The sequence below is a fragment of the Pseudoliparis swirei genome, chromosome 15 (genome assembly GCF_029220125.1).
Source record: "Pseudoliparis swirei isolate HS2019 ecotype Mariana Trench chromosome 15, NWPU_hadal_v1, whole genome shotgun sequence".
Taxonomy (NCBI): domain Eukaryota; kingdom Metazoa; phylum Chordata; class Actinopteri; order Perciformes; family Liparidae; genus Pseudoliparis; species Pseudoliparis swirei.
The window spans coordinates 17895494-17919182 of NC_079402.1; the positions used below are offsets into that span (position 1 = coordinate 17895494).

Consider the following 23689-nt stretch of genomic DNA (forward strand, 5'->3'; position numbering starts at 1 on the left):
GACTGGGTGGGGCACCAAGAGAAGCTATATTCCTTAAGATAACCGGCTTGAACTGGTGGACCTATGAAGGAATCAGCGGAGGCCGCTTCTGCACTGAGTGTGATGTTATAATGGGATGGATTAAATGCAGAGAAGAATATCCCCACGGGGATAAATAAAAGTGTACATTTCTTTCTTTCTTTCTTATTAAATAATATGTAATTTGTTTGTTCGTGTGTTGGGAAAGACAGATGGGGAAAGATGTTGTTGTCTTTTTTTTTAAACTACTTATTATTTTATGTAGGTATTTTTACAGAAATACAACCTTCAAAAGTAAGAATGCATCATAAAAAAATTAGAAATTAAAAAATTACAAATGAATGAGTTCCCATGCGTGAGTAACCTGTGGCATCTCACCAGCATTCAGATAGATACAAGTTCATACAACATCAGGTTAAATGATTCAGCAGTGATCCAGAAGAGAGAAATTCAGCCACAACAACAACTTTTTTCCCCTTTAATATTCTCCTAGTTCTCTTCATTCTGGCCACACATGATTTCCGTTTTGTTGATCACATGTTTGTATTTTGAAAAAGTAACAGTCAGATAATTGTTATGAAGCAAACATGTAATTATATATCTGCCTGCATGTAGCATAACATGGACAATACAAATCAATATAACATTTAATTTGTAGGCTGCTTAATTACAGTACTTGAGAACATGTATAGTTATTTTTAACAAGTGAAACAACTATTAGCAGATAATGTTATTCTAAACAGAGCTCAGCATGTTAATAGAAACTCGACCATGAAACGCATAAACATTTATTCCCTCTCTTTAGAATGATAGTTGTATGCACACATTTGGTAATTTCCCCACACACGCACGGCCCGCTGCTATTATTTAGTTGGAAGAACAATTTGCTCATGAAGTTTATTTTGAAAACGTACAACGTGTGTGACGTCATCAGTCCACGACGAAGTGCGTGTTGATGAAACCGGAGAATCCACGTCGATGTCCTTGTAGACGCCAGTCATGTTGGTTTTACATAAATGTTTTGATATCGTACGTCCGTCCGGCTCCTTGAGGACGGTGCTGACGATCGGCCGGTGGATTCGGTGTTTTCACAGCCCGTCGGTACCGGCCGGACTGCCCGGTTCTGCGCTCTCCTGTCGTCATCCAGGACCGACGACAACCACATGCAGGTCGGAGTTCCCCTCCTCACAAAACCGGGCTAGTTTGCACGTCGTGCTCCCTGCTGCCAGTTTTAAAAGTTCTAGATCATTCTCAACGTCACCGAGGAGCAGAAGTGACGCGATTGGAAAGATCCAGACGAAGCACTACAAACTCGTTTACACATGCAAGGTACCAGCAGCGGCGTCGGCACATTGCTTTTCAGGTTATTCGTTTGTTTCGTCGCTAAACTCCACGTGTTTTCGGTTGTCACGTGTTTCTGAGTCTCATGCGTATCACTTCTGCAGGTTTGCTCCACCAGGTCCACAGAGAAGGTATCCAAGCAGGCCTATCACAAAGGTGTTGTGATCGTGACATGTCCCGGATGTAAGAACCACCATATCATTGCTGATAACCTGAGCTGGTTCTCTGACCTGGAGGGAAAGAGGTTGGTGGGGATTGGACTTGAGATCATAAACCAGAAATATATCATTGATTCATCACAGCATTCAACACAGAAACATACAAGTTATGTGGTTCCCCAGATGTTTACCCCAAATAAAGTATAAATATTAAATGTATTTTATTTAGAATAGTGACCTAGATATGTACTGAGAGGGACACCAACAGGTGATACATTACATAGACAAATCATCTTATGGCGGTTGTTTGTAAATGATCTCAAATACTTGTTGACTGACCTGTAGTGTTTAACATAGCAGCAACATTTCCTTTAAGATATTATTTTCGTTGAAACTGGTGAGAAGTATAGTAGAACATGCACTTTAACAGGAAGTATGAGGTGAGGTGGATGGAATCACAAAACACTGGGTAACACAACACCTGCATCCCTTTAAACACATCTAGGATAAGATATTTATTTACTCATCCCCAGGGGAAGCATAACCAGTTTCAAAATACACCAGTGAAATTGTTATATTTTGATTTACCAATAACTGTGCACAGTATATTTCTGAACGACTTGCGCTGTTTTCATTTACACTTCAGAAACATTGAGGAAATCCTTGCTGCCAAAGGAGAGACGGTGAAGAGGATTGAAGGAAGTGCTGCTTTGGAGATTGAGGAAATCCTTGCTGCCAAAGGAGAGACGGTGAAGAGGATTGAAGGAAGTGCTGCTTTGGAGATTGAGGAAATCCTTGCTGCCAAAGGAGAGACGATGAAGAGGATTGAAGGAAGTGCTGCTTTGGAGATATTGGTGGAGGAATCTATCAAAGACAAGTCTCAACGTGGGAAAAACACAGAGAAATCAGATGACCCAGAAAAACAATAATGCTGTATTTACACTGTATATGTATATTGTGAGATATGTTTGTATTTTAATTATATAATAATCACAAATGTTTTGCTATTGTATTTCTTGTCATTGATTCTGTGTAAGGAATAGGGAATTGTCAATTGTGTGAAACTGGAGCTTAATAGCAGTAGATATAATCCCAGCCAATTGATTGTAAATAAAGCAATACTCGGATATTCATTTACACATTATACATGAGATATAGGTATATTTTAACATACATTATTCAAACGTTGAACGCAGTTCCGCTTCAAACTGTCCAGTGTCGACACTTCTCGCGAGAGCGTTAGTTCTCGCGAGAACAGCGCGTTGTTATTGCTACTGGTAGCATAGCTAGCGCTCAGCCAAGCTATCTGGAGATCCGAAGTCTTTCCGAACTCTTGGACTGCGATGGACGAATTCGGAGTCCTAGACGAGGCGGACCGGCCTCGGCATCAACCTTTCCTAATAGGGGTCAGCGGAGGAACCGCAAGCGGAAAGGTCAGTCCGGTATTTTCGCCAGAATAGGAACTGAAAGCGGAAATTAGCACCCGGTAGCTTAGCTTCGTTTCCTAGCAGCGCAAATGCTAGTGGTTAGCTACCAAACTGACAAAACAGCGGGCACGCCCCCTTGTTCAGCTAACATGTCACTAAAACAGTAGAACGGTCGTGTTGTTTCTGCTCCGCTATTATTTACCGTCTTCCCCAATACTGATTTATGGCCTTTTAGCACCGGAAAGCTTCATGCAGCTAACTAGCCGGCTGTCAATAATGTGTCAAGTCCTTCAGTAGCTGACCCAGAGTCCGCTAATAAACCAGTTACACGGAGGTCACCGCGAGAAACGCTCCTGTTTGGTTTCCCTTCCTTAAGACAACTTCCAGGATCTGTTTTAATGGGTCCTTGCCAGTTGAGCACAGTGAATGTCTCATTAGTCGTACTGAATATGATAAATTGTGTGTCACAGTCAACAGTTTGCGCCAAGATCATGGAGCTGCTGGGCCAGAACAAGGTGGACCACCGGCAGAGGAAGGTGGCGATTATAAGCCAGGACAGTTTCTACAGAGTCCTGACTCCAGAGCAAAAAGCCAAGGCGCTGAAGGGCCAGTACAACTTCGATCACCCAGGTAAGCCACGTTACTAATATGTATATAATATAATAGTTTCTTCACATAAACCTTTTTTCAAAGGAGGTGCACTGATGGTAATGTTGCTAGACTTGTAACAATATCAGGACTTTCCTCCTGTAAACACTATTCCTATTGTGGTTTTATTTGTGTTGAACTTTCTTATTAAATGTCACACCTGGAATTAAAGAAAGCGATCTACAATTTTGGTTTTCAAACTGCAGATGTTTAACGACGAAGAATTCCTCATTTGTTCTTGACCGACTGCACTAACTTCTATTTAATTGCGATATGCTACAAACAACTTGTATTAATTGGGCTTCCTGGTGAGTTTATTGGGGGGATAACTTCAAGAAGGCATTCTTAATACTGCATGTGTGCATTATGTCGTCCGTCTCACACAGCACGTTGTTTACGTGCTGCGTTACAACTCTTCTGTTTGTGTTTCGTGTCTTGCAGAGGCATTCGACACCGAGTTAATGTACCAAACCTTGAAAGACATCGAGGAGGGGAAGGTGGTGGAAGTTCCAACGTATGACTTTGTCACTCATTCTAGGTAGGAAGGAAGTATTTCACATGGATTCAGGCTTAATGAGAAATCATTAAAAAAAAATAGTCATCAACATTGCCTCTGTATGAAGAGTATGTGCATATTTCCAGGTTGGAAGACAGGATCACCGTTTACCCAGCAGACGTGGTCCTCTTCGAGGGGATCCTGGTCTTCTACCCCCAGCAAGTGCGCGATATGTTTCACATGAAGCTCTTTGTGGACACGGATTCAGACGTCCGACTGTCTCGCAGAGGTATTGAAGTCGCCCTCACACACAAACGCACAGTATTTCGGATATTACAACAGTGTATAAACCATTTAACTTTATTTCCCCCGTAGTTCTGCGGGACATGACCAGAGGGAGAGACCTGGAGCAGATTCTCACGCAGTATACAACATTTGTCAAGCCTGCTTTCGAAGAGTTTTGTTTGCCTGTAAGTATGTTGATCACTAATGTTGTGGCTGTTTTACTTGGCAAACAAATCTGAAGCAATTTGTTTCTCTCCCAGACAAAGAAGTACGTAGACGTCATCATTCCACGGGGAGTGGACAATATGGGTACGATTTTTTATTTTCTTCCCAACTAAGATGCTGTTCTGCAAATGTCTCCAGTATGAATGCGTGATACAGCCTCCATCTCTCCCCAGTGGCCATCAACCTCATCGTTCAGCACATCCAAGACATACTGAACGGGGACATCTGCAAGTGGCAGCGCGCGTCCATATATGGCCACGCGCGAGGCTTCAAGCGGGCCTTCTCTGAGCCGGGCGACTTCCAGAGCGGAGCCGCGAATCCTTCAGGAAAGAGGCTCCTGCTGGAGCCCAGGTGCCGGCCTCATTGAGGCCGTGTGATACGGGGGGGGGGGGGGGGACTGATTACGAGCTTCGAGTTGGGATCGCTGCCGCTGATTTGTGTGGAACGGCTCAGTGACTGGGATGCCAGCCTCACTTCTGCAACAGGTTTTTTTTTTCCTTCATTAGGTATCCACAATCTAACTGTACATTTAGTGCTGCAACCTCTTCATACTGTCACTGTAATTATCGGGGCATAACAGATACAACAGGTTATCCTCGTCACATGTAAAAGTCTTCCACGATAGCTTCGACTGGTCAGCTGACCGGTCACTAATGATTTGAAGGTAGGAAGCGTTATGTAAACGTTTGATTCCAGTCATGCTTTTGGACTTTGACCTTTTGTTTATACTTGCTTTTGTTTCCTTAAATAGAGATTATATTTAAGAGTTACACTGATCTTTTATCTTGCTGCCCAGTTTGTTTTTAACTTATCTAAAAAAAAATGAGTCCAGCTGGTTGTGTGTTGTCGCGGTGTTACACTCTGATTGTTCATTAGTACTTCCTTTTCATACATGCATTCTTTTTGTTTTGTTCGATTCTGTACAACAATAAATGGAAAAGTGTAAGTCTTAATTGAGTTTTGACAATGAAAATGAAGTTTCCGACCAACACGAAGTATATAGAAACAGAGCTGTTTGTTTTATTGGAGTTTGAGAGCACAGTGTGACGTGTTGGTTTTGACCATTATCCCGCGAGGGAATCAAAAATGATTTACTACAGCACATGTTGGAATGACAAACACACGAGTCACGGAGGACTTTCAGTCACACACTCACACCGACATGACGGGGACGTGATTGCGATTGCCTGGCGGTTCTCTACACTTGAACGCGGCACACAATTATTCAGTTTGACGTACATAGATCACAGCATCTTTAGTAATTCATCTTTTTGCGTTTTTGCTTTGCTTTTTTTTTTAGTGCACACGGGGTATGGCACTTGGGAGAAGCGAGGCTCTTCTCGTAAGCATAAACATCCTTTTTAAGAACAAAAGGAGCACTGTATATAATACATTTTCATAACCGTACATGATTCTTACACACAATGTTTAAAAACCAACTCGTCGGTTCCAGTCTCTAATGGTCGTCCTCTCTTCCGAGTCCAAATCCCTTCGTGCCCCCCCCCGGCAGCCTTCTTGCTCGGGGCGGGCCACGCTTGTGGTTCTGCTGTTTTCGGGTCGCGAGTCGAGGAGAGGGCGTCGCAGAAGAAGACCAATAAATGGCACATACATATAAAGGAAAGAGGAAGGAGCAACTTGGAAAGTGATGGACCGTTCAGCTCACGCTCTCACACACGCAACAGCTCCACTAACAGAGAGCCCAGGGAGGAGACGCGGTTGTCGTCCGTTAGCGGATCCCGCTCCGCTCCACGGGACTCTTCATCCTCGGCGGGGGGGGCGGGCTTCTTCTCGTTTTCACCAAAGTCACCGAATCTCTACCCGTCTAAACGCCGGCGCCGCAGTCATCCCAAATATAAATCTCCCAGAGAGCAGAGCTCTTCGTCAACCTCGGCCACGCCTCCGTCGTCCGTAGTTTGTTCTGCGCCGCCCACAAAGAGTCTTCCATTCGCTCCGGCGGATCGCGTTCCGGTCGTCTCTCTCTCGGTCCGTAGTAAAGTGGAGTTAGTGTCATGAAGCACAGTTGGAGGTCAGTCTCTGAGCGGCCCCCGGGGGCCCCTAGGTCTTCTCCTCGCGCTCTGTCTTGCGCCTGGTGATGTTCCTGGGCTTGATCTTTAGCGACAGCTCCCACAGGGCCTCCTCCGCCAGGTGGTCGCTGAATTCGTTGAAGAAGCAGACGATGTCGTCGTTGCGCTTGAACTCGTAGTGCCTGCGAGGAGAAGAGGCGGAGCTTGGATTAATGCAGTGGTTCACGAGTGAGAAAACAAAACGGCAGCGATGCTTTAGGATATTAAAACGTTCTGAAAAAAAAAAAAAAAGAATAGTAGGCATCCTAGGTATTTTCTGCCAGCGGCCATGAAATGATGAAATATATGACTGATGTTTCTAATGCATCAAGCCTACGTGCGCCAATTCATCATAATGTAAATCTGACTTACACTTGCTGGAAGCGCCGCATGCTGTCCAGAATGTTGAACTGCTGCCAGCGTTTGGAGAAGTTGACCTTCCCGTAGATGAGGTCGGGGTTCCCCAGGTGGACGAAGGTCAGGTCCTGCAGAATGAGACCGCTGGAAGAACGAGGGAGTCGTGTCACGCCGTGGCTCTCGGCTAATAAAAAAAAACATCCGTACGCGGATCGAAACATTCGTTCACTTACAGGTACGGGATGCACGGAGGCTCCACCTCAGCCAAGGCAGCTCGGTACGCTCTGAAGGAGGAGGAGCTGTCAATCAATGTGCAATATTCCTCCAGTCCCTGAGCAAAGAATAAGGCCAGATGTGTGATTAGTGAGTGGATGTGTCCATGGAGAGGCGACGTCATCTTTTCACATGCCGACACGTATATGGCGACCTCATAATCCCCTTACCTCCGAGGTCTGCTTCTGCCACTCCAATCTCCGGATGGGGGCGGAGTCCAGAGCGGACAGTATCGCCAGGTAGGAGTTGAAATTATTCAACTTTCTTAAGTGCTGTTATAAGAGATTTCCAATACATGTTACCGCATTAAAACAAAAAGGAGGCTGAACACAAAGGGTATTGAAGCGTCGGGTGACTTACCTTCATTATCTTTATGAACTTGAGAAGCAGCTTCTCTCGGTCCTGAGCTTTCTCCTGCTGGATAATCAAAGAGCGGACCCTGCAGGGAAAAGAGGAACACACAGGGAGGGTCATCTGGACGCCAGGGAAACCAAGGCCAGATGTGGAGTTGTGAGGGCGTCCGGTTTGCTTGCTGGTCTTACCAATAGCTCATGTTGTTAAAGTGCTCCGTGAACTGCGTCAGGTTGGGACTCTTCTCCTCGTTCTGCTCCTTGGCCCAGAGCAGCACCTCTGGAATCTGAAGGAGAACCGGAACAGAGAGGCGGTTGAGGTCGACTCGGTGGACGCCCGACACACAGGTCACAACATATTGGGAGGATTGATACAAACAAACAAATCAAAACCACTCTACCTCGATTTTATAGAAGAGCTCCGCGTCGAGAAGAGTGAGCTGATCGGCAATCTCGTGACTGCGGAAGTCGTGGAGAGTTCCCGGCCTGTCGGGACACACGGACTATTAGACGTCTGCTCCCCTTTGGTGCAGTGCAATGCTTTCAGAGTCTGGACTTGTTGGTGTCGAGCCTAAAAAGTTTGACACTCGCTCGGTTATGAAAACTAATCTAATTATCTTTGAAACATGAATAGATGTGTAATGCACGCCCCGCTGCGCGTTATCTAGACTCGCTCAGCAGGGCTGAGAGGAAAGATTGTATTGGGAATAGTGCTTGTATTACTGCATGTTTTTGTATTCATGGTCTTTTGCATTTCTCTCACAAGTCATGTGGCCGATGGAAAGACAATCGTTGGGGGAGTAAAGTGTACGAGAGAAGAGATTCCAATCAATTTGGGACTTTTCAAGCGAAACATTCTGAGACGATTGAGCCATGAGGCTCGAGAGTACCGTTACGCCCCCCCCCCCCACGTACCTCGCGGAGACCCCTCGGGCAGCGAGCGGCTTGAGTGAGTTGGTGTAGCGCAGCAGCTTCCGCTGCTCCACCTTGTCCAGGATGTTCTTGCGGAGCACGCGGGCGAGGCTGAGCTCGCCGTTGCACACCAGCGTGAACACCAGGTCCATCAGCTGCTTCAGGATGTCCTCCGTCAGCTCCACCAGGCTGGGAATGAAGTCACCTGGTTATTGGTGAGCAGGCGTTTGGTTCAGGACCGTCACGCATCAATGAGAGGGAGATGTGCGACAACACGATGGAGACTTGCGCTTATATTTTGTGGTTATGGCTGTCGGCAGAACGATAAAGTAAAGTTCTTGGGGTGATTGGATCCGAATAAACATTTTATACCGCTGCTATCTATTGTTGGTTGGGGAATATGACTGAAGAATTACTTTTATTGTTATATATCGCAGCTTTAATAATAATAATAAAAATAACCGCTTCTCACAGGTTGTTGTGGAAAAAAAAGAAAAAGGAAGTGTGTTCCCTTATCATATAGTCTAATTTAAACAGTTGTCATAGACCTGTAGAGGTAATAATATCGAGTGTTTGACAATACATCTGAATTATAAACCTCATTTTGGTCTCATTTCTTTAAAAATCTTGCTTCCTTCTATAAATAATAACATACTCAGTCTTATTTAAAGCACCGGCAATATCCATGTTTCTAAACGTACACATCATTTATTAATGATGACTAATTCACAGAGAGACCGCGTTTCCTCTTGGAGACGTATGTTCCTGACTCACCACAGCTCATCCACCACACGGACCAGCACAAAGAAGGTGTTCTTGCTGACCCGCTTCTTGAAGGTGTCCGGGCTGTGGCAGAACCTGCTGTATGTGCTCAGGGGTCAAGGACAACAAGACAATGTGTGGGATAATAAATAATGTCACACGTTTAGCTCAACGCTCCTGCACATGAATATGATGCATCTTCAAGTTACGCTGCACTCTTTGAAGATAACACGCATCCATCCCTCGGCGATAAGAACATCTTGCGGTCGACAAATCAATTCAGGAATTATTTTTTGCTTTACTTTAGTCATTTAAAACACATTTTGAATATAAGGGTATAGAGTTAATTTAGGGATCACAGACTGGGCTTGGCACACACGCTGTGGTTTATTGTCAGCAATGTAGTCATCATTCAGTCTTGTTATATGAAAACATACATCATCACATGGCAATCCCCATCAGTGCTCTGGAGGACTGAGAGCCTCCAGCGGTGTGTGAGCTAGAAACAGCGACACGGCGCGTAACTTTGCTTTTTAGATCATGGCAGCAAAGCTCACGATACTCTGCTCAGGTGACATCACGCAAGATGGAAGAATCACAAATACGCCCCAAATAATTCAGTCGTGATTTAAACTCGAGGGTCCATCAGGGGAGGGTGGCAGTGGAGGTCTCCGTCGATGAACGTTTGGAACTGAAAGAGCCGAACGTGAGCAAACAAGTCTGTTCTTGGTAAATAAGAGTTTAAAAGAAAAGAACAGCCTTCGTCCAACTGAACAGCGATGAGGCTCAGAGTGACGTGTCGAGTGCTTTTGAAAAGGATATCTGTAGTGTAGCTTCTTAATGAGCTCCTCGGGGTTTATAAAAGTCCGATAAGTCGTCAGAAAGGCTTCACAGTACAAAACGAGATCTGTCGAGAGAGAGAGAGAAAACAGGAGGGGAAAAAAAGAAACATATTTCAATTGAAGTGCAGCCAGAGCTCCCAATTAAAAGACTAGAGGTGAAAACACACCCTCAAACGTGAAGGCTGCGTACCCGACATACATGCTGACACATCGCCAAGAACCAACGAGGCCGTTTAGAAAGCTGCTCCGATCAGGAGAAAGTAGAACCACACTTTAAAACTAAACAATTAATTACTCGGTCTTTTAATCTAAATGCTTGCAGGTCTGTCAAGGCAGCAAAAGTTGCCCCAGTGACCCAGAAGCCCAGTAACACACACACACACACACACACACACAGGGTGAGTACGCGTCGCCCGAGTAACGTGCGCCCTGCTGTACCTCTGCGGTCCGTTTCCGTAGCGTGGACTAATAGAATATCTCCCGATCCTGCGCGGACGTCCGGGCCGTCATCGCTCTGTGAAAAGAAAGAGAGCGAGCGAGGCGCAGAGAGTTGGAGGAAACGAGCGACAGACAGAAAGATGGATGAGATGCGAAGCAGGAGAGGAAACGAGTGGTTAGAGCGGACGGGGGACGATGCAGCCTGCACCTTTTTCCTTCTTCTGCCTGCTCTCTTCTCGTCCTGCTCCCCCTCTGAACAGCCCCCACCTCCCCCTGTCCTGCACCAGCTCCTCTGATGACGAAGAGCAACTCAGACTTGTGTGTGATTAAAAGCCCGACCGCCGCACTGTGTCTTCTAGAAGCGCTCCACATGTCACTGCAGGCCACAGTCCATCGTCCCCGCTCCCATTTCTGACCCCTCAGCGACTCCTTTTGGACATCGCCGCTGCCACATCGCCCCAAACCTCGCAGAGTGGAGCGTTTTCACACATCTGTCCATCAGACTGCACCACAGGACAAAGGAGGAGGAGGAGGGGGAGGAGGAGGAGGAGGAGGGCGCTTTGTCAATCGCAGAGCTGCAGTTTCAGGTGCTTAACAGCAGGGGGCAGCAATGGCTATCATTGGTACATCTCAGGATCTTATCTCACATCCGACTCGGTGACCTTTAGCCTGTGTTGGCCGAGCGGGATAAATGGGCGTTGTATTCGGGGGCCGCACACTTCTAAACACGGCGTCAGCGGAGGTGGTCGTCTTACTTCTTGTTTTAATGTTATCCTGCTCATGATCTCCTTGTGGTCCATAAGGTAGAGCTCGTCCACGTCTTCCTCGTCGCTCTCGGCCGACTCCGTTGACTTCTGCCTCCTAAAACAAACAAATGCACACGGACGTCTTCACAACGGGGATCGGCACAGAAACACTCAGCCCTTTGAGGAGCAGTCATACAGGGGATGATATGTTCATACCGTCAGTGGCTTCAGCTTCTCAAATGTGAGGATTTCATGTTTTTCTTTGATATGTTTAATAGTACATTTACTATCTTTGGATTGTTTATATTTATCTCTGGTTCTGTAAAATAATAGTTGGTAATTTGCATAAATGTACGACATTTTGGAAAATGATGAATTGAGCAGAAGCCTAATCAATACAATACGTATTGGTTGTGGCACTGCTTCATACCAAGTCTGAGATACTTTTAAGTAGGTAGTGGGTTTACATAACTTTTTTTTAAATAAAAGAATCCTCAAAACTCTCTGTAAAACGTCTCACTCCCACAATGCAATGCACACAAGGAATGGAGACGCTGCCGGCAGCTGGAGAACGTTTCGGGAACTCATTCATGAAGTTTTTCTCTTAAAGTTAAACTGAAATAGCATTTTCTTTTGGGTCCGCTACATCATTCACATCAGATCTGCAAATCGCTTCCCAACACATCATCCATGGAGAAAAAACTAAATCAAACAAAAATCAGTGAGATATTAAAATTAGGGCTGTGAAACGATTAAACATTTTAATCGGGTTAATCACAGGTTTTTGTGGATTAATCATGATTAATCACATATCACCGATATTCTCGGTATATTTTGTGAGAACATAGAGATTTATGACAAAAGACGGATATATACATTTATACATTCTTCTATACAATGGTGCTGCAACTCAGCAGTTATTTAGCAGTTTTCTTCCATATGGAACATTAATACATCTTCATCCTAAACAGAATGTTTAACCCTCCTGTTACCTTTCGGGTCAATTTGACCCCATTCAATGTTTAATGTCGGTGTTCTTTGGGGTCAATTTGACCCCAGGCTGTTTTTCACTGTGTCAAACATATAAGAAATATCAACTTTTTTATTTATTTAAAGGGCTATTTAGGTAGTCAACAAACAAACATAAAGTACCTCACACTTAAACTTGGGAAGCAATATTAATTCTAATAATTTTCTGGAGGTTTTAATTGCTGGGGTCAAATTGACCCCGAGGGTAAAATATGTTAGTAAATGTAACAGGAGGGTTAAACAGAGCATTTTTCTCTTGTTTGTCAACCATTAACTCCACCATGATACAATCTAAAGGCCTCTAGTCTTCCTCTAGCAGCTGCTGAGGCAAACTGACTGTGTGGATTTTCTTCATGAACTGGGCCGTGATGAAAGGGACGGCGGGGACACCGCTGCAAAGCTGAAACTTAAAGGAATTGACGGAAGGCACCAGCAGGAGTGGAGCCTGCGGCTTCATGTGACTCAACACGGGAAACCTCACCGGCCCGGACCCGGACACGGGGACAGATTGACAAGTGCCTTTTTTTGCTCGGTCCCGATGCGCGCGCACGGACCTCTGTGGCGCGCGAGACGGAGATCGATAAGTGTTAACGCAACGCGAAGAGACAGAAATGACATGCTGCTGTGGAGATACGATCAACAACAGACGTTTAGTTTAATCAAAGAACAAAGACGTGCTCTAGAGAACATGTCAGGGGGCGGGCCAATCTCTTTAATGTCATGCGATCTACCGACACTACGCCGCGATCGACTGGCAGGTCGCGATCGACGTGTTGAGACCCTGATCTACAGGAAGTAAAAGTCGTAACAAGGTTTCCGGAGGTGAACCTGCGGAAGGATCATTACCGATGAACAGACCGTCTGCATGAGAGCGGACAGAGTTCAGATTGAAGTGGTGGATTGGAAGCTCATTTTGCAAGTGACTTTTTTTTCGTCCCGACGACCAACAACAGACGGATTGGAAGCTCATTCTGCGCATGCGTTAAATGCGTTAATAAAAAAATAACTAGTTAAACCTGAAATTGAATTAACGCGTTATTTTTCACAGCACTAATTAAAATATGTTGGTTTCATGACGAATGACTTTTGTACTCATTTGTCGCAATACAGAAAAAAATGTTGACGGTATTTTGACGACAAGGGATGACGTCGGACGTTGCAGTTAGTCTGACGGCACACTTATTGCATATGTTCTAGAATGTTGATTTATTGTATATTAACTTCAGAAACAGAAAACCATTAGGACATTACTACATTCTGAACACATGAACTATGGAAGTAGGACACAGCGTATCCACGTAAACATGGCGACCCGTACCTCTCCTTGTCCAAGGCCTCTTTGCTGTTGGTGGATGGCATCTGAGGGGCGGGGTCTTGAAGCACATCGTCAGCCGTGATCGTTTCCTGACCACGAGGGGAAAAAGCAATAATCAACGTGTGATCTGTAAGTCACACGGAACCACATTGATCAATGGGTCCGTGCCGTTGATGGGATTGGATGAACCACCAGTGCATGTGACACTTTGGGTGGAAGCGAGGAAGGATGCCTTGCACGAACATCTACACCACCATGTTTACACAGGAAATCAATTATGTTGATGGGTAAAATGAAGCTTTTGTTCGGTATGAACAAGTAAAAACCCAACAGACGAGACCCAGAGAGACACCAGCGTAAACTGCATATCACACACACACACACACACGAAATGTTATTGGAAACTTGAAAACCAGTGAACCGTCGAGAATCCCCGTCGGCGCGGCGACATGTCAGGCGTTAGATCGGGACGAGGTTAAATGCCGGTGACGGTAACGCGCGGCCGAAGAGACGGCGATCGGAGCGCACCGATTGGACGACCGGTCCGCAGGCAAACCCGTGAACCTAAAGTCATGCTCAGGCTACATCCCCATTCCATTCCAGTGCCATCAGATCGAGGGATGAATCAACACGTGAGGCGGTCAAAACGGGCCTCCTCACGTCAAACCCCTCCGCCGCGGTCGGGATCGATTCATATTCCTGAGGTGATGGGACGTGCAAATGGAATCGACCTTTCACCCGAGGCGGTCAGCTACTTACTCGGAGGGAGAGCGGCAGCTTTCCGTTGGCCTGGCTGGAGGAGTACAAGTTGACGTACTCGCCCTCCCCGCCCTCGTCATTTGTGCACTCGCTCTACGGGAAGAGAGGAGGCACACAAACCGAGGCGTGAGGGGTGCGGAGAGGGGCGACAGAGTGCTTTTGCCAACAGACGTCGGGTGTGAATGCGCGGCTCGGGAGGAGAGAGAGCGGCTAGCTGAGGTTTGGTTTTGGTACAGTGAGGGGGGGGGGGGGGGTCGACATGGCCACTGGGTGGCACTGGAGAGCATCATTGGTAAAAGGTAATCCCGTTTACTGGCAGAAAAGAACATGCAGTGTAGCTGCTCTCCTGGGGTTCTTTGAAGACCGATAATCAGACAGCAGGCAGTTTGTGGGCAGTGATAACGGCAACGCGACGCAACCGAGGGAGCGAGTCGCCGTTATCATCCGAGCAACAATACTGAACACCGATCTGCCAAAAGGAAGGGATCCGATATCGCAAAGCATCCCCCGTCTCCGAGAGCGGCTGCGTGGAAGTGTTCCGCTTCACACATCTATCCCCTGTAAGCTCACCGCTGAGTGGAGAGCGCCAGTGAGACACGACTCAGAAGGAAGACAGACGGCCACAGAGCCCATTGAGCCGGCGAGGGAAGCGTTGGGCCCGCCCCCGCCGCCATCCAGAACGGTGGCGTGGGTCAAGGCAACCTGGTCCGAGCTCTGCGATTGGTGGAAAGAAGGAAAGCAGGAGAGAAATACAAAAAAAAGAAGAAAAAAAGACAGTGATAAGAGAATCAGGGAGGTGAAGACAGAGCAGGTAGGAAAAGGACGCTGCGCAATAGGAAGCAGCGCTCGGGGAGAAGTGTTCAGCGCATTCTCCGACAACTCCATTAAGCCTGGACTTTGAGAATGATGGGCCTGAACATGAAATAAATTGCACTGCGCACACACACACACACACACCCAACAGAAAATGACAAAACAGACATCTCCAGTGACATGACATGGAAGATGGCAGGACGGAAATGTTTAAACAATGGAAACACCAGAGATATGGTAGCACCTCCTCAGTGTGAACATGTGTTTAGGCAAGAGATGTCTTCAGTGTGTGTGAGTGTGTGTGTGTGTGTGTGTGTGTGTGTGGCCAGCTGAGGAGATGCCTTTCTGCAGGGAGGTAGTGGTAACCTGTTTTAACACGTTGCTTTTCCAGCATACCAGCAGGGAGCAGAGCACACACAGATCACTGATAAACATCACACTCACACACACACACACACAGACGCGTGCAGGCATTCATGCACAGACACGCAGGAACCAGCAGGAAATCAAGGCAGCTCACTCGCCTCTTTTTCTTACCAACAGTCTACACGGGGGGGGGGATCTGTCTTTCCCTTTCCACTCAACATATGCAGAGCATCTTTTCTGCCATGCAGTACCTCGCCTTAAAAAACACCCCACCCCAAAAAACATCTCGTCCCGAGGAGTTGAGGAATGCAAACATTCCACGGAAAAACGAGACGAATGGGGAGGTGTGGAAGTGTGCATTCGGGGTGGGAGGAGGTTGCGGTGAAGGGGAGAGACTACATGGGAGGAGAAAGTGTGTGTGTGTGTGTGGACAGCGGCTGACGGTGGAGGGCGAAAGAGACGAGGAGGAGGAGGAAAGAAGAGGAGCAGAAACAGCAGGAATGTGTTTTCCATCGGGTCCATCTGGTGCCGCATTCCACTGGAGATACCCAGAGGGAGCGCCGCACCACGCTCGCACACTGTGGGGTCACCAGAGGTCAACCCCCCCTCAAAACACTGTCAGACTTCAGTGGCCGTAAGTAACTGGAATACAGCACTAATTAACCACAAGCCGATTCATTGACAAGAGCCCGTTGATGGTGGGAACATGAAAGCTGGACCCACAAAAGGGCGACGTGGTGGTTTATCGCCCCCACCCAAAGGCCTCACAGGCTCTCGTGGTATTTGGATGGGTTGCTCCAGACACACAACTCACTGACTGACTGTATCGCTGAGGCAAACAGAAGGAAAGGGTCAAACAATCACCTGTCATGTGGAGGAATGCTCACACACTTGGCAAGCCAGAGGCAACGCATAACTACACACATTCACAACACCGCAAAGAACCCGTCAATAACATCATATGGAACACACACACAGCGGAAGAACACATTCACACGGTGAAAAACAAATGCACGCATGGACGGACGGACAAAAAGATGGACCGCCGCACAGAAGCCAAACCACGACCCTTGAGGGATGACCCCGTCGAGAAGGGGTCAACAAACAGACTGTATGGCATATGGACACACGGGACCAGTGCAGGACCTCACAGCACCCACTGGAGTGGAGAGATGGAGGTGGCGCGATGGGGGTTCCAAGGAGGTGTTAGGAGTGGGGGGGGGGGGAGACTCACCGTGGGTGTGTTTAAAGAAGCTTGGCCACTCAGGTAGGAGTTAGAAACAGACATGCTGAGGCCCAGCCCAGAGCCCGCCTCCTCCATGGCCGCTACAGACGGCTGGAGGTGGCAGGAGAGAGAAGAGGAGGAGGAGGAAGAGGGGGAGGAAGAGTGGGAGGCCTGAGAAGGAAACGGAGAGAGAAGAAGAAGAAGAAAGCAGAAAAGATGGAAAAGAAATTGAGTGACAGTAATGGGAGTTAAAAAAAAAGGGTGAAACGGTGACAGGAGAAAAAAGAAAGAGGAGACAGTTGATTACACTAGTCAGCGAGACTGAATTAGAGCAGATTTAATCAAAAGATCAGCAGCAGAGAAGTGAAGTGGGGAAAGCTAAGGAGGATTCTGGTAGTTCAGCTTATTGGCTGTGGAAGTAAATCCTAAACAAACTACTGCGGTCAAAGGGCGACAATCTGGGTCTACTGCGACCTTTGATCGAGAGTTAGGAAGCCGTAATTACTAAAAGGTCATGTGACGTGTACATGACACATTCAGATGATTTTTCTTTGAGTATCTCCAGCTCTAAAGGCTTTCCAGAGACCAGGCCAACTACAACACGTTCCGATATGAGCCGTTTGATTTGTATTTTCACCCATTTTCATTATCCACGCGGCAGCTGAAATTACTTCTTCTGGTTTTTTTTTATAGCAAAGCCGCGTAAAGTCGCCAATGTGCCCCGGAACATGGGTTTATGGAGGAAGCAAACCGGCTTATTCCACTGGGCCACGAGCTCATCAAGTCCAAAACATGAGGCCAGATTCGGCCTCGCGGCAGCAGGAGGGACGAGTGCAGAGCGACTGTGCGCTCGGACAAAAGAACGATACAAATAAAAGCTCTAAATACAGAGTTGTGGTGGCAGAGGGAGGACAATGGATAAAGAGAGAGAACAAAGACTCTGAGGTGGCCTGGGTAGACGGCCACTCAGCCACAAAGTCTATTTCCATTACCGGGGCTGTGATACTGTAGATCCATCGATGCCCAGGCAGTAGAGCACCATCCGCTTACTGTCCACAAATGTACCGCCTTCATAACTACACCACTTTGGGTCGACCACAGATCAATTTGACACCTTCCAATATGTATGGAAGGCATTAGGGAGAGGAAACCCTCGTTGTGAGAACTCCATGTCTCATTTGTGACGAACTGGCAGCCCACAGACCATCTGATGCGGCGATGTTGTTCTGGTTTTGTCGCTCTACGGCGGTGAAGTCCTGGTACATTTCTCTGGGTTGGTGCCAACGTGGCTAATGCGGGGGACCTCTAAAAATCAGGTTTATTAGGAAAGCTGCAGGAGACTTGCGCAACTCTCCAGTTCACGGGGGTGTGTGCAGGTTCTCGTTTCAGCTGGGCCGAGGAGGTCAAAACGTGGCGTGAGCCGTAAACTCACAATGGACACATTTATGGGAAATAATGCAGGTTGAAATACACACGGAGGTTACATTGAGGTGAACTTTGAGTATTTCTCTATCATATTGAGTATTAATTACTACATCAGCAGTAATTACAGTTAAATCATTAATGAGTTTTACAAGTTAGTGCATGGAAGTAGCGTCATCGCCTCTTTCCAACTGATCCCCTAAGAGCGAAAAAATAAGGAGCTGCACAAATATCTAACAAGAAAAAATAATAACCCAAATGATTCTGACATTGGCTGAAAATAGTGTGATCATGTCGGACCCCACCGAATAATAAGAATTTTGTCGGGCCCTTTAAAAGGAGGTTGTATTTCTCACATGGCTCATCACAAGGTGCCCTCTCCCGCTAAGATTTATCCACTCGTGTCTCTTCCTCTCTCCCCTCACTGACTCCCCCGTCAGACAGTTGTCTCAATTAACCCAGACGCCGACCCAGATCAAGATAAGTGGACTGGAACTGATGTGTGGCTGATACCGGCTGGTCTTATCTCCGGCTGACGACCGAACACCTCTGCGCGAGTACAAAAGTCGGCATCGGTTACCGAAACAGGGAGATGAGGAGAGAGTAAGTACTGGGGGGCTGAAGAGGTGAGAGAGATAACAAGACAAGAGGAGACTTGACTGAAAAATAATGAGGATTCTGCCCGGAAAGCACTTTATCCCAGAATGCACTCTGCATTCTGCATTCTTTCCCACTCTTTGCAGCCCAGCCAGCAAACGGCATTAAGACGAGTGGACCAATGCGCTCCACCAGAGGGGTGTTTGCACTGTTCCCTCCGTGTCCCGTGACTCGAGGTATGATCTCAGTCCGTCTAATCAATGAAGGCGGCGCCGCCTCAAAGATGTGGTTTGAATTTTGAAGAAGACGAACCCAACGATTGAAGGAATTTAAATGGCGGCTTCGCTCACGCAGTCCAAATTAGTGAAACCAACGATTCATTTCTACCCACATGCAACAAAAAGACACGTTCAATTTGAACCCTGGTGGTTTATAAGAAACGGCACAATATCAAAGTAGCTGGTTTTCGGTGCTTCGGCGGGGGTTATCGTCGTCGCGCTTGAGGTTTCTTACCAGTTGCCTTTGTTTCGGGGGCAATGCCGGAGGCAGCAGCGGCTCGTGGACCGAGTCGGTGCTGCTGAAGGAGTCGTTGAAGCCGTAGACCTCCTGGAAGCGCTTGTTGCGCTGCTCGTAGATGCTCTCACTCTGGGGCATCTGGTAGAACACGGAGGGCTGCGGCTCGGAGTAGTCCTCCACAAACTGCATGTACTGGAGGACTGGGGGGAGATGAGATTAATAAGTATTTATTATTGTGTATATATATATATATACACACACACATATGTATATTATTTTATATTTTCATTATTATTTTTCTTTATTTTATATTCATTTTCTGATTTATTTGATTATAATAATTTAAAATAGGAATATATAAGCATTTTTGCTTCTACCTATACATTTTAAGTCTTTATATTTTGTATATTGTATAGAATAATATTGTATTGTATTGCATTGATTGAATATACACAACAACAATTTATGTTGCTATAACTTTCAAAATAAATTAAAGAATAGACTTATTTTTATTCTAAACTTCATCCATATAGCCCATTTTGGATCAAACTAAGCCTCACTTTTTTTATAAAGGGGACGCATTTAGTATTGCACTTTCAAAGTTGGGCGACTTCTTTATAAAAAAAGAAAAGGAGGTCAAATTCAAAGCAGCAAAGGCCGAGATATCTCAACTCTCCGTCTATCGCACCAAACCCAACATGAGAACACAATGATGACATCACCAATTACTTTCTCAGCATTGACAAGAGGCTGTGTAAACTCCGTGGTGGTGTCCCATCAAACTGACGTCAAGGTAGTTGCCCTCCTAAAATCACACATGCATGTAGTCATATACTCTACGACACGTTGTTCGGCGAGCAGGAAGGCCTGACTGTATGGAATGACATAATACAGTAGCTTGAGGGGAAGTGATGTAGCAGGTGTGTCATGACCAAATGACCAAATGTTGCACTCTGTGGCCCCCGGAGCCGGCCCCATTGTAGCACATCCTGGTATTCACTTCCTGCCTCTCTCTCTCTAGTCACAGTGCAATATTTCCTTGACATACGCAATGCCTTAAAGAACTGATGACGACGTGCAGCCACTTTCTCACTGACCCTTCCAAAAAAAAAAATCAACCTCATCCCACACCGTATTCTTCCCTACATTGGACTCTTTGTCCCTTCCTTCGGCTCAGCGCCCTCTACTCAGACGTCTCGTTAAAAGCGCTTTCTTCTTCCTGGTCTTTATCGCTCCCCCGTTACGCTCGCATCCCCTCACTTACTGTGTCTGCTTTTCTTTTCTGGCAGTGGAGGTGGGCTGGAGGGGACACCCGTATGCTCGCTGGCGATGTACTGGGCGACAAAAAGGCCCCCATTCGTCTGGGGCATGGGGGAGATGGGCGTGAAAAGGGGGAATGGCGGCGTAGGGTGCAGCTCCTCTTCTGACAAGTTGTCATATTGGGAGGGGTAGCGTTCATACAGCACCCTGGACCCCGCGTCAGGGAAGGGCGATGTCTGGGTGCTGCGCCGCTTCTTCTGGGGAAGGGCCGGGGGCGCGCTGAGGCGGTAGGAATGTAAGGGGTTGGTTTGATTGGGCTGCGGGGTCCAGTATTCGGGCTGTTGCTGTGGGGGAGGCGCACTGAAGCGGGGATGTGAGGGATGCTGTCCGGGGACGGGGGACGAGGACTCGCTGTGAGACTCGGGCAGGGGGCTCAGGCACCCTCCTACCGGTATCGGGGGCAGGTTTTCCCCAGCTGACAAGTCCTGGTGGAGGAAGTCATAATCCGGGTCGTAAGTCTCTGTGTTGTCTGAAAAGGTCAAAGAAACAAAAAACATATTTAAAATTCAGACAGAAACACCAGAATGAAGCTTTCAACTGTAGTTAAAGTAAGATAAAAACAAAAAATCAAAAACATAAGCAAAAGTTTAGCACGGGTTAGGTAGGTTGGTTAAATTTTGTATCTGCCAAAAAAACACATTTGATAAGCTCTCAAACTAACCAAACTCATATTGAAAGAGCAGTGTAGAAAGCATGTCGGAAACGTAAACAACAGGAAATACTGCGTTGAAAAAGATACTTCACCAGTGGTAGACTATATTGGCTGGATCTGTGGATCTGACTGCAAGTCTCTTATGGTTGGTGTGCAAAAACTTTGGGTGTTGTCTGGTCAATGAGCTCTTTGTATGCATGTGTGTGTGTGTGTGTGTGTGAGAGAGAGAATTCAAAAAAAGGATTTGCATTAGATTCAGTTGAATAAATGTCTCTCGAAGCCCAACCATAGCTTTGTCTTCGTCGCCGTACCTAGCGTCTCACAGCTGGTGTTACGAGAACACTGACCGCTGTCCTGCTCCATGGACGAGAGCTGCTCGTCAGACTTGCTAAGCTTCCCCATACTGCTGCATGGAGACAGGCGCGGGGAGTCCCCGCCGTACGACTGGCTCCCCCCGGAGAACCGCCTCTGGAGGAACTCCTGCTCGTAGTCCTGCTGCTGCACGGACAAACAGAGAAGACCGTCAGCGCTCTCCTCTCGCTTCCTGGTCAGTTGAGGAAGAACTGAAGTGACACCGTAATGGACGCGCCACCTGTCTGTGGACGCTGCAGGGCAGGCTGGAGCCGCGGCTCATCGGGGCGACCACCGCCACCCGCGTCGGCGAAGAGGCCGACTGGCGCTTCTTCGGGGGAAGCGCTGGCGGAGGGCTACAGACGGAGCAGCAAAACAGAAACGGCTGAACGAAACGTCACGTACGATGGACGTGTTAAAGTCAAAACAAACAATCTTTCTCAGGCATGTATGCACACAAAAACCCATGAACACACACATTGTCACCCCCTGTGGACTAGTGAGATGAAAGTGAGGGTGTTTCATGTTAGCCTCTCAGCGATGTCACGATGCTGTCCTGCTTGTCAAACTTAAATTCAGTGAGTTATACCGGTTCAAAATGGGGGCAAAGAGCGGAACACAAGGCACCATGACAAGGAGGCCAGCAAAAAAAAACACACCACAGGTCAGTCACACAACTCTCATGCACTGCACAGCCCTCTGATTGGATGAGGAGTTCTTGAGGGATGAACCAAAGTTTGGGATAATGCAACCATGCAAGACAAACACAGGTTCATCCAATCCAGAAGCTGTATGGGGGTCGAGGGTGGGGTGTGAGAATGGAGACAGGTGATCCTATGGGGGAACATACTTCGCCTTATGAGAGGGTCTCCTTTGGCCAGCGTCTGCACTCAACTGTGCTCTGTTCCCAGAATCCAAAGGGAAACCAGAGATGAAACAAATTGAAAAGACAGCAGAAAGAGTAAGAAGGGAGGAGAGAGCAAGAGACAAACCAAAGTGTGCCATATTCACAGCCTAGAGTATGGAAGTAATGAAAGAGGAGAGTATTCTGAGCATTCGGCTTGATGGAGATGTGGCCGGTTTGCATGGGAGAAGAAAAGAAAATGCTTGACGCGACATTTTCTTTTTCTTTTCATGTTCAAAAAGGTCAAAATCTGTGAAAATGAACTCCCCCGTACCCTCCCATACCCACATCCCAAAAATCATTTACGCTCTAAAAATAAAGTGTTACCAACGGGAAACAGCTGTGATGAATAAATCCAGAGTGGACATTGCTTTTTTTATGAGATCAGTGCAAGAGGTCACGACATTTCTGTGGCCACGTCACGGGCTCCTCATTGGATGGGGACAAAACAGGGCGGGAAAAGAACCTTGAACTGAGAAAAACGTCTTGTAAAAACTTTAAGACTCCACCAAATAGAGCTAAATGAGGGACCAGTGCTTCCTCAGTAGTTTTTGATTAAAGTGGACGCTTCAGTGAGAAATCTTGTGCCGCAGTTTGTAATATTCTAGAGATGATGAATGGCTCTAACTCTGAAATCAAGATGCTGCAGAATGTGTGTGTGTGTGTGTTTGTCGTCCTCACCTGAGCTCTGCCATTTTGGCTTCAGGAAGGGGGGGTTTGGGAGGGGCCACGTCCTCATCTGGTATGTCGGAGGCAGCCTCTGCAGGAGTAGCAGCCGGAGCCGTCTTATTCGAGACCTCCTGCTCCCGCTCTATCAAGGGCATCTCTGGCGACACGCTGCTGCACACACAGAAGCTGTCTGAGCGAAATGAACTACTTTGAGCGTCTGGTTTGTATTCCCCGGGGAACACTCACCTCTCCACCGTGGGAGCAGGCGGTGGTGCTGGCTTGTTGGGGCTGGTGGGTGACGGCTGCTCCTGTTTCTCTATGGTCAGCTTCACCAGTTCCTGTTGATAGGACGGAGCCTTCAGCGGCTGCTGCGACGAGAACACGGATAACACTCTCCGCAGCACGTCCTC

At 47.0% G+C, this 23689-nt stretch overlaps 3 protein-coding genes across 3 annotated transcripts in view; 2 read left to right on the forward strand and 1 right to left on the reverse strand.

Moving 5' to 3' along the window:
- The first annotated feature begins 500 nt into the window (after window positions 1-500).
- dnlz (DNL-type zinc finger) lies at window positions 501-2518 on the forward strand. The gene is made up of 3 exons (XM_056431850.1): window positions 501-1347; window positions 1464-1603; window positions 2164-2518. Exons 1-3 carry the CDS (start codon window positions 1018-1020, stop codon window positions 2444-2446), a joined length of 753 nt encoding a protein of 250 aa, XP_056287825.1. The 5' UTR covers window positions 501-1017; the 3' UTR covers window positions 2447-2518.
- A 196-nt stretch (window positions 2519-2714) lies between these two features.
- Window positions 2715-5551, forward strand: uck1 (uridine-cytidine kinase 1). Its single transcript, XM_056431849.1, has 7 exons — window positions 2715-2950; window positions 3415-3574; window positions 4034-4130; window positions 4235-4377; window positions 4464-4558; window positions 4634-4682; window positions 4772-5551. The coding sequence occupies exons 1-7, from the start codon at window positions 2861-2863 to the stop codon at window positions 4963-4965; spliced, it is 828 nt and encodes a 275-aa protein (XP_056287824.1). The 5' UTR covers window positions 2715-2860; the 3' UTR covers window positions 4966-5551.
- Window positions 5552-5591: 40 nt separating this feature from the next.
- The window catches only part of rapgef1b (Rap guanine nucleotide exchange factor (GEF) 1b), a 45401-nt gene continuing 27303 nt past the window's right edge, over window positions 5592-23689 (reverse strand). The window contains exons 6-28 of the mRNA XM_056431848.1: window positions 23526-23617; window positions 23292-23450; window positions 22557-22607; window positions 21948-22062; window positions 21667-21853; window positions 20648-21172; window positions 19381-19583; window positions 16858-17019; window positions 15015-15158; window positions 14445-14537; window positions 13689-13774; window positions 11351-11456; window positions 10596-10671; window positions 10135-10222; window positions 9328-9417; window positions 8557-8742; window positions 8043-8127; window positions 7834-7928; window positions 7652-7730; window positions 7462-7563; window positions 7252-7349; window positions 7034-7162; window positions 5592-6804 (exon numbers count right to left, since the gene is read on the reverse strand). Of these exons, the coding sequence (XP_056287823.1) occupies window positions 6654-6804; window positions 7034-7162; window positions 7252-7349; window positions 7462-7563; window positions 7652-7730; window positions 7834-7928; window positions 8043-8127; window positions 8557-8742; window positions 9328-9417; window positions 10135-10222; window positions 10596-10671; window positions 11351-11456; window positions 13689-13774; window positions 14445-14537; window positions 15015-15158; window positions 16858-17019; window positions 19381-19583; window positions 20648-21172; window positions 21667-21853; window positions 21948-22062; window positions 22557-22607; window positions 23292-23450; window positions 23526-23617 (3102 nt within the window). The 3' untranslated portion in view covers window positions 5592-6653. The remainder of the gene's footprint in view (window positions 6805-7033; window positions 7163-7251; window positions 7350-7461; window positions 7564-7651; window positions 7731-7833; window positions 7929-8042; window positions 8128-8556; window positions 8743-9327; window positions 9418-10134; window positions 10223-10595; window positions 10672-11350; window positions 11457-13688; window positions 13775-14444; window positions 14538-15014; window positions 15159-16857; window positions 17020-19380; window positions 19584-20647; window positions 21173-21666; window positions 21854-21947; window positions 22063-22556; window positions 22608-23291; window positions 23451-23525; window positions 23618-23689) is intronic.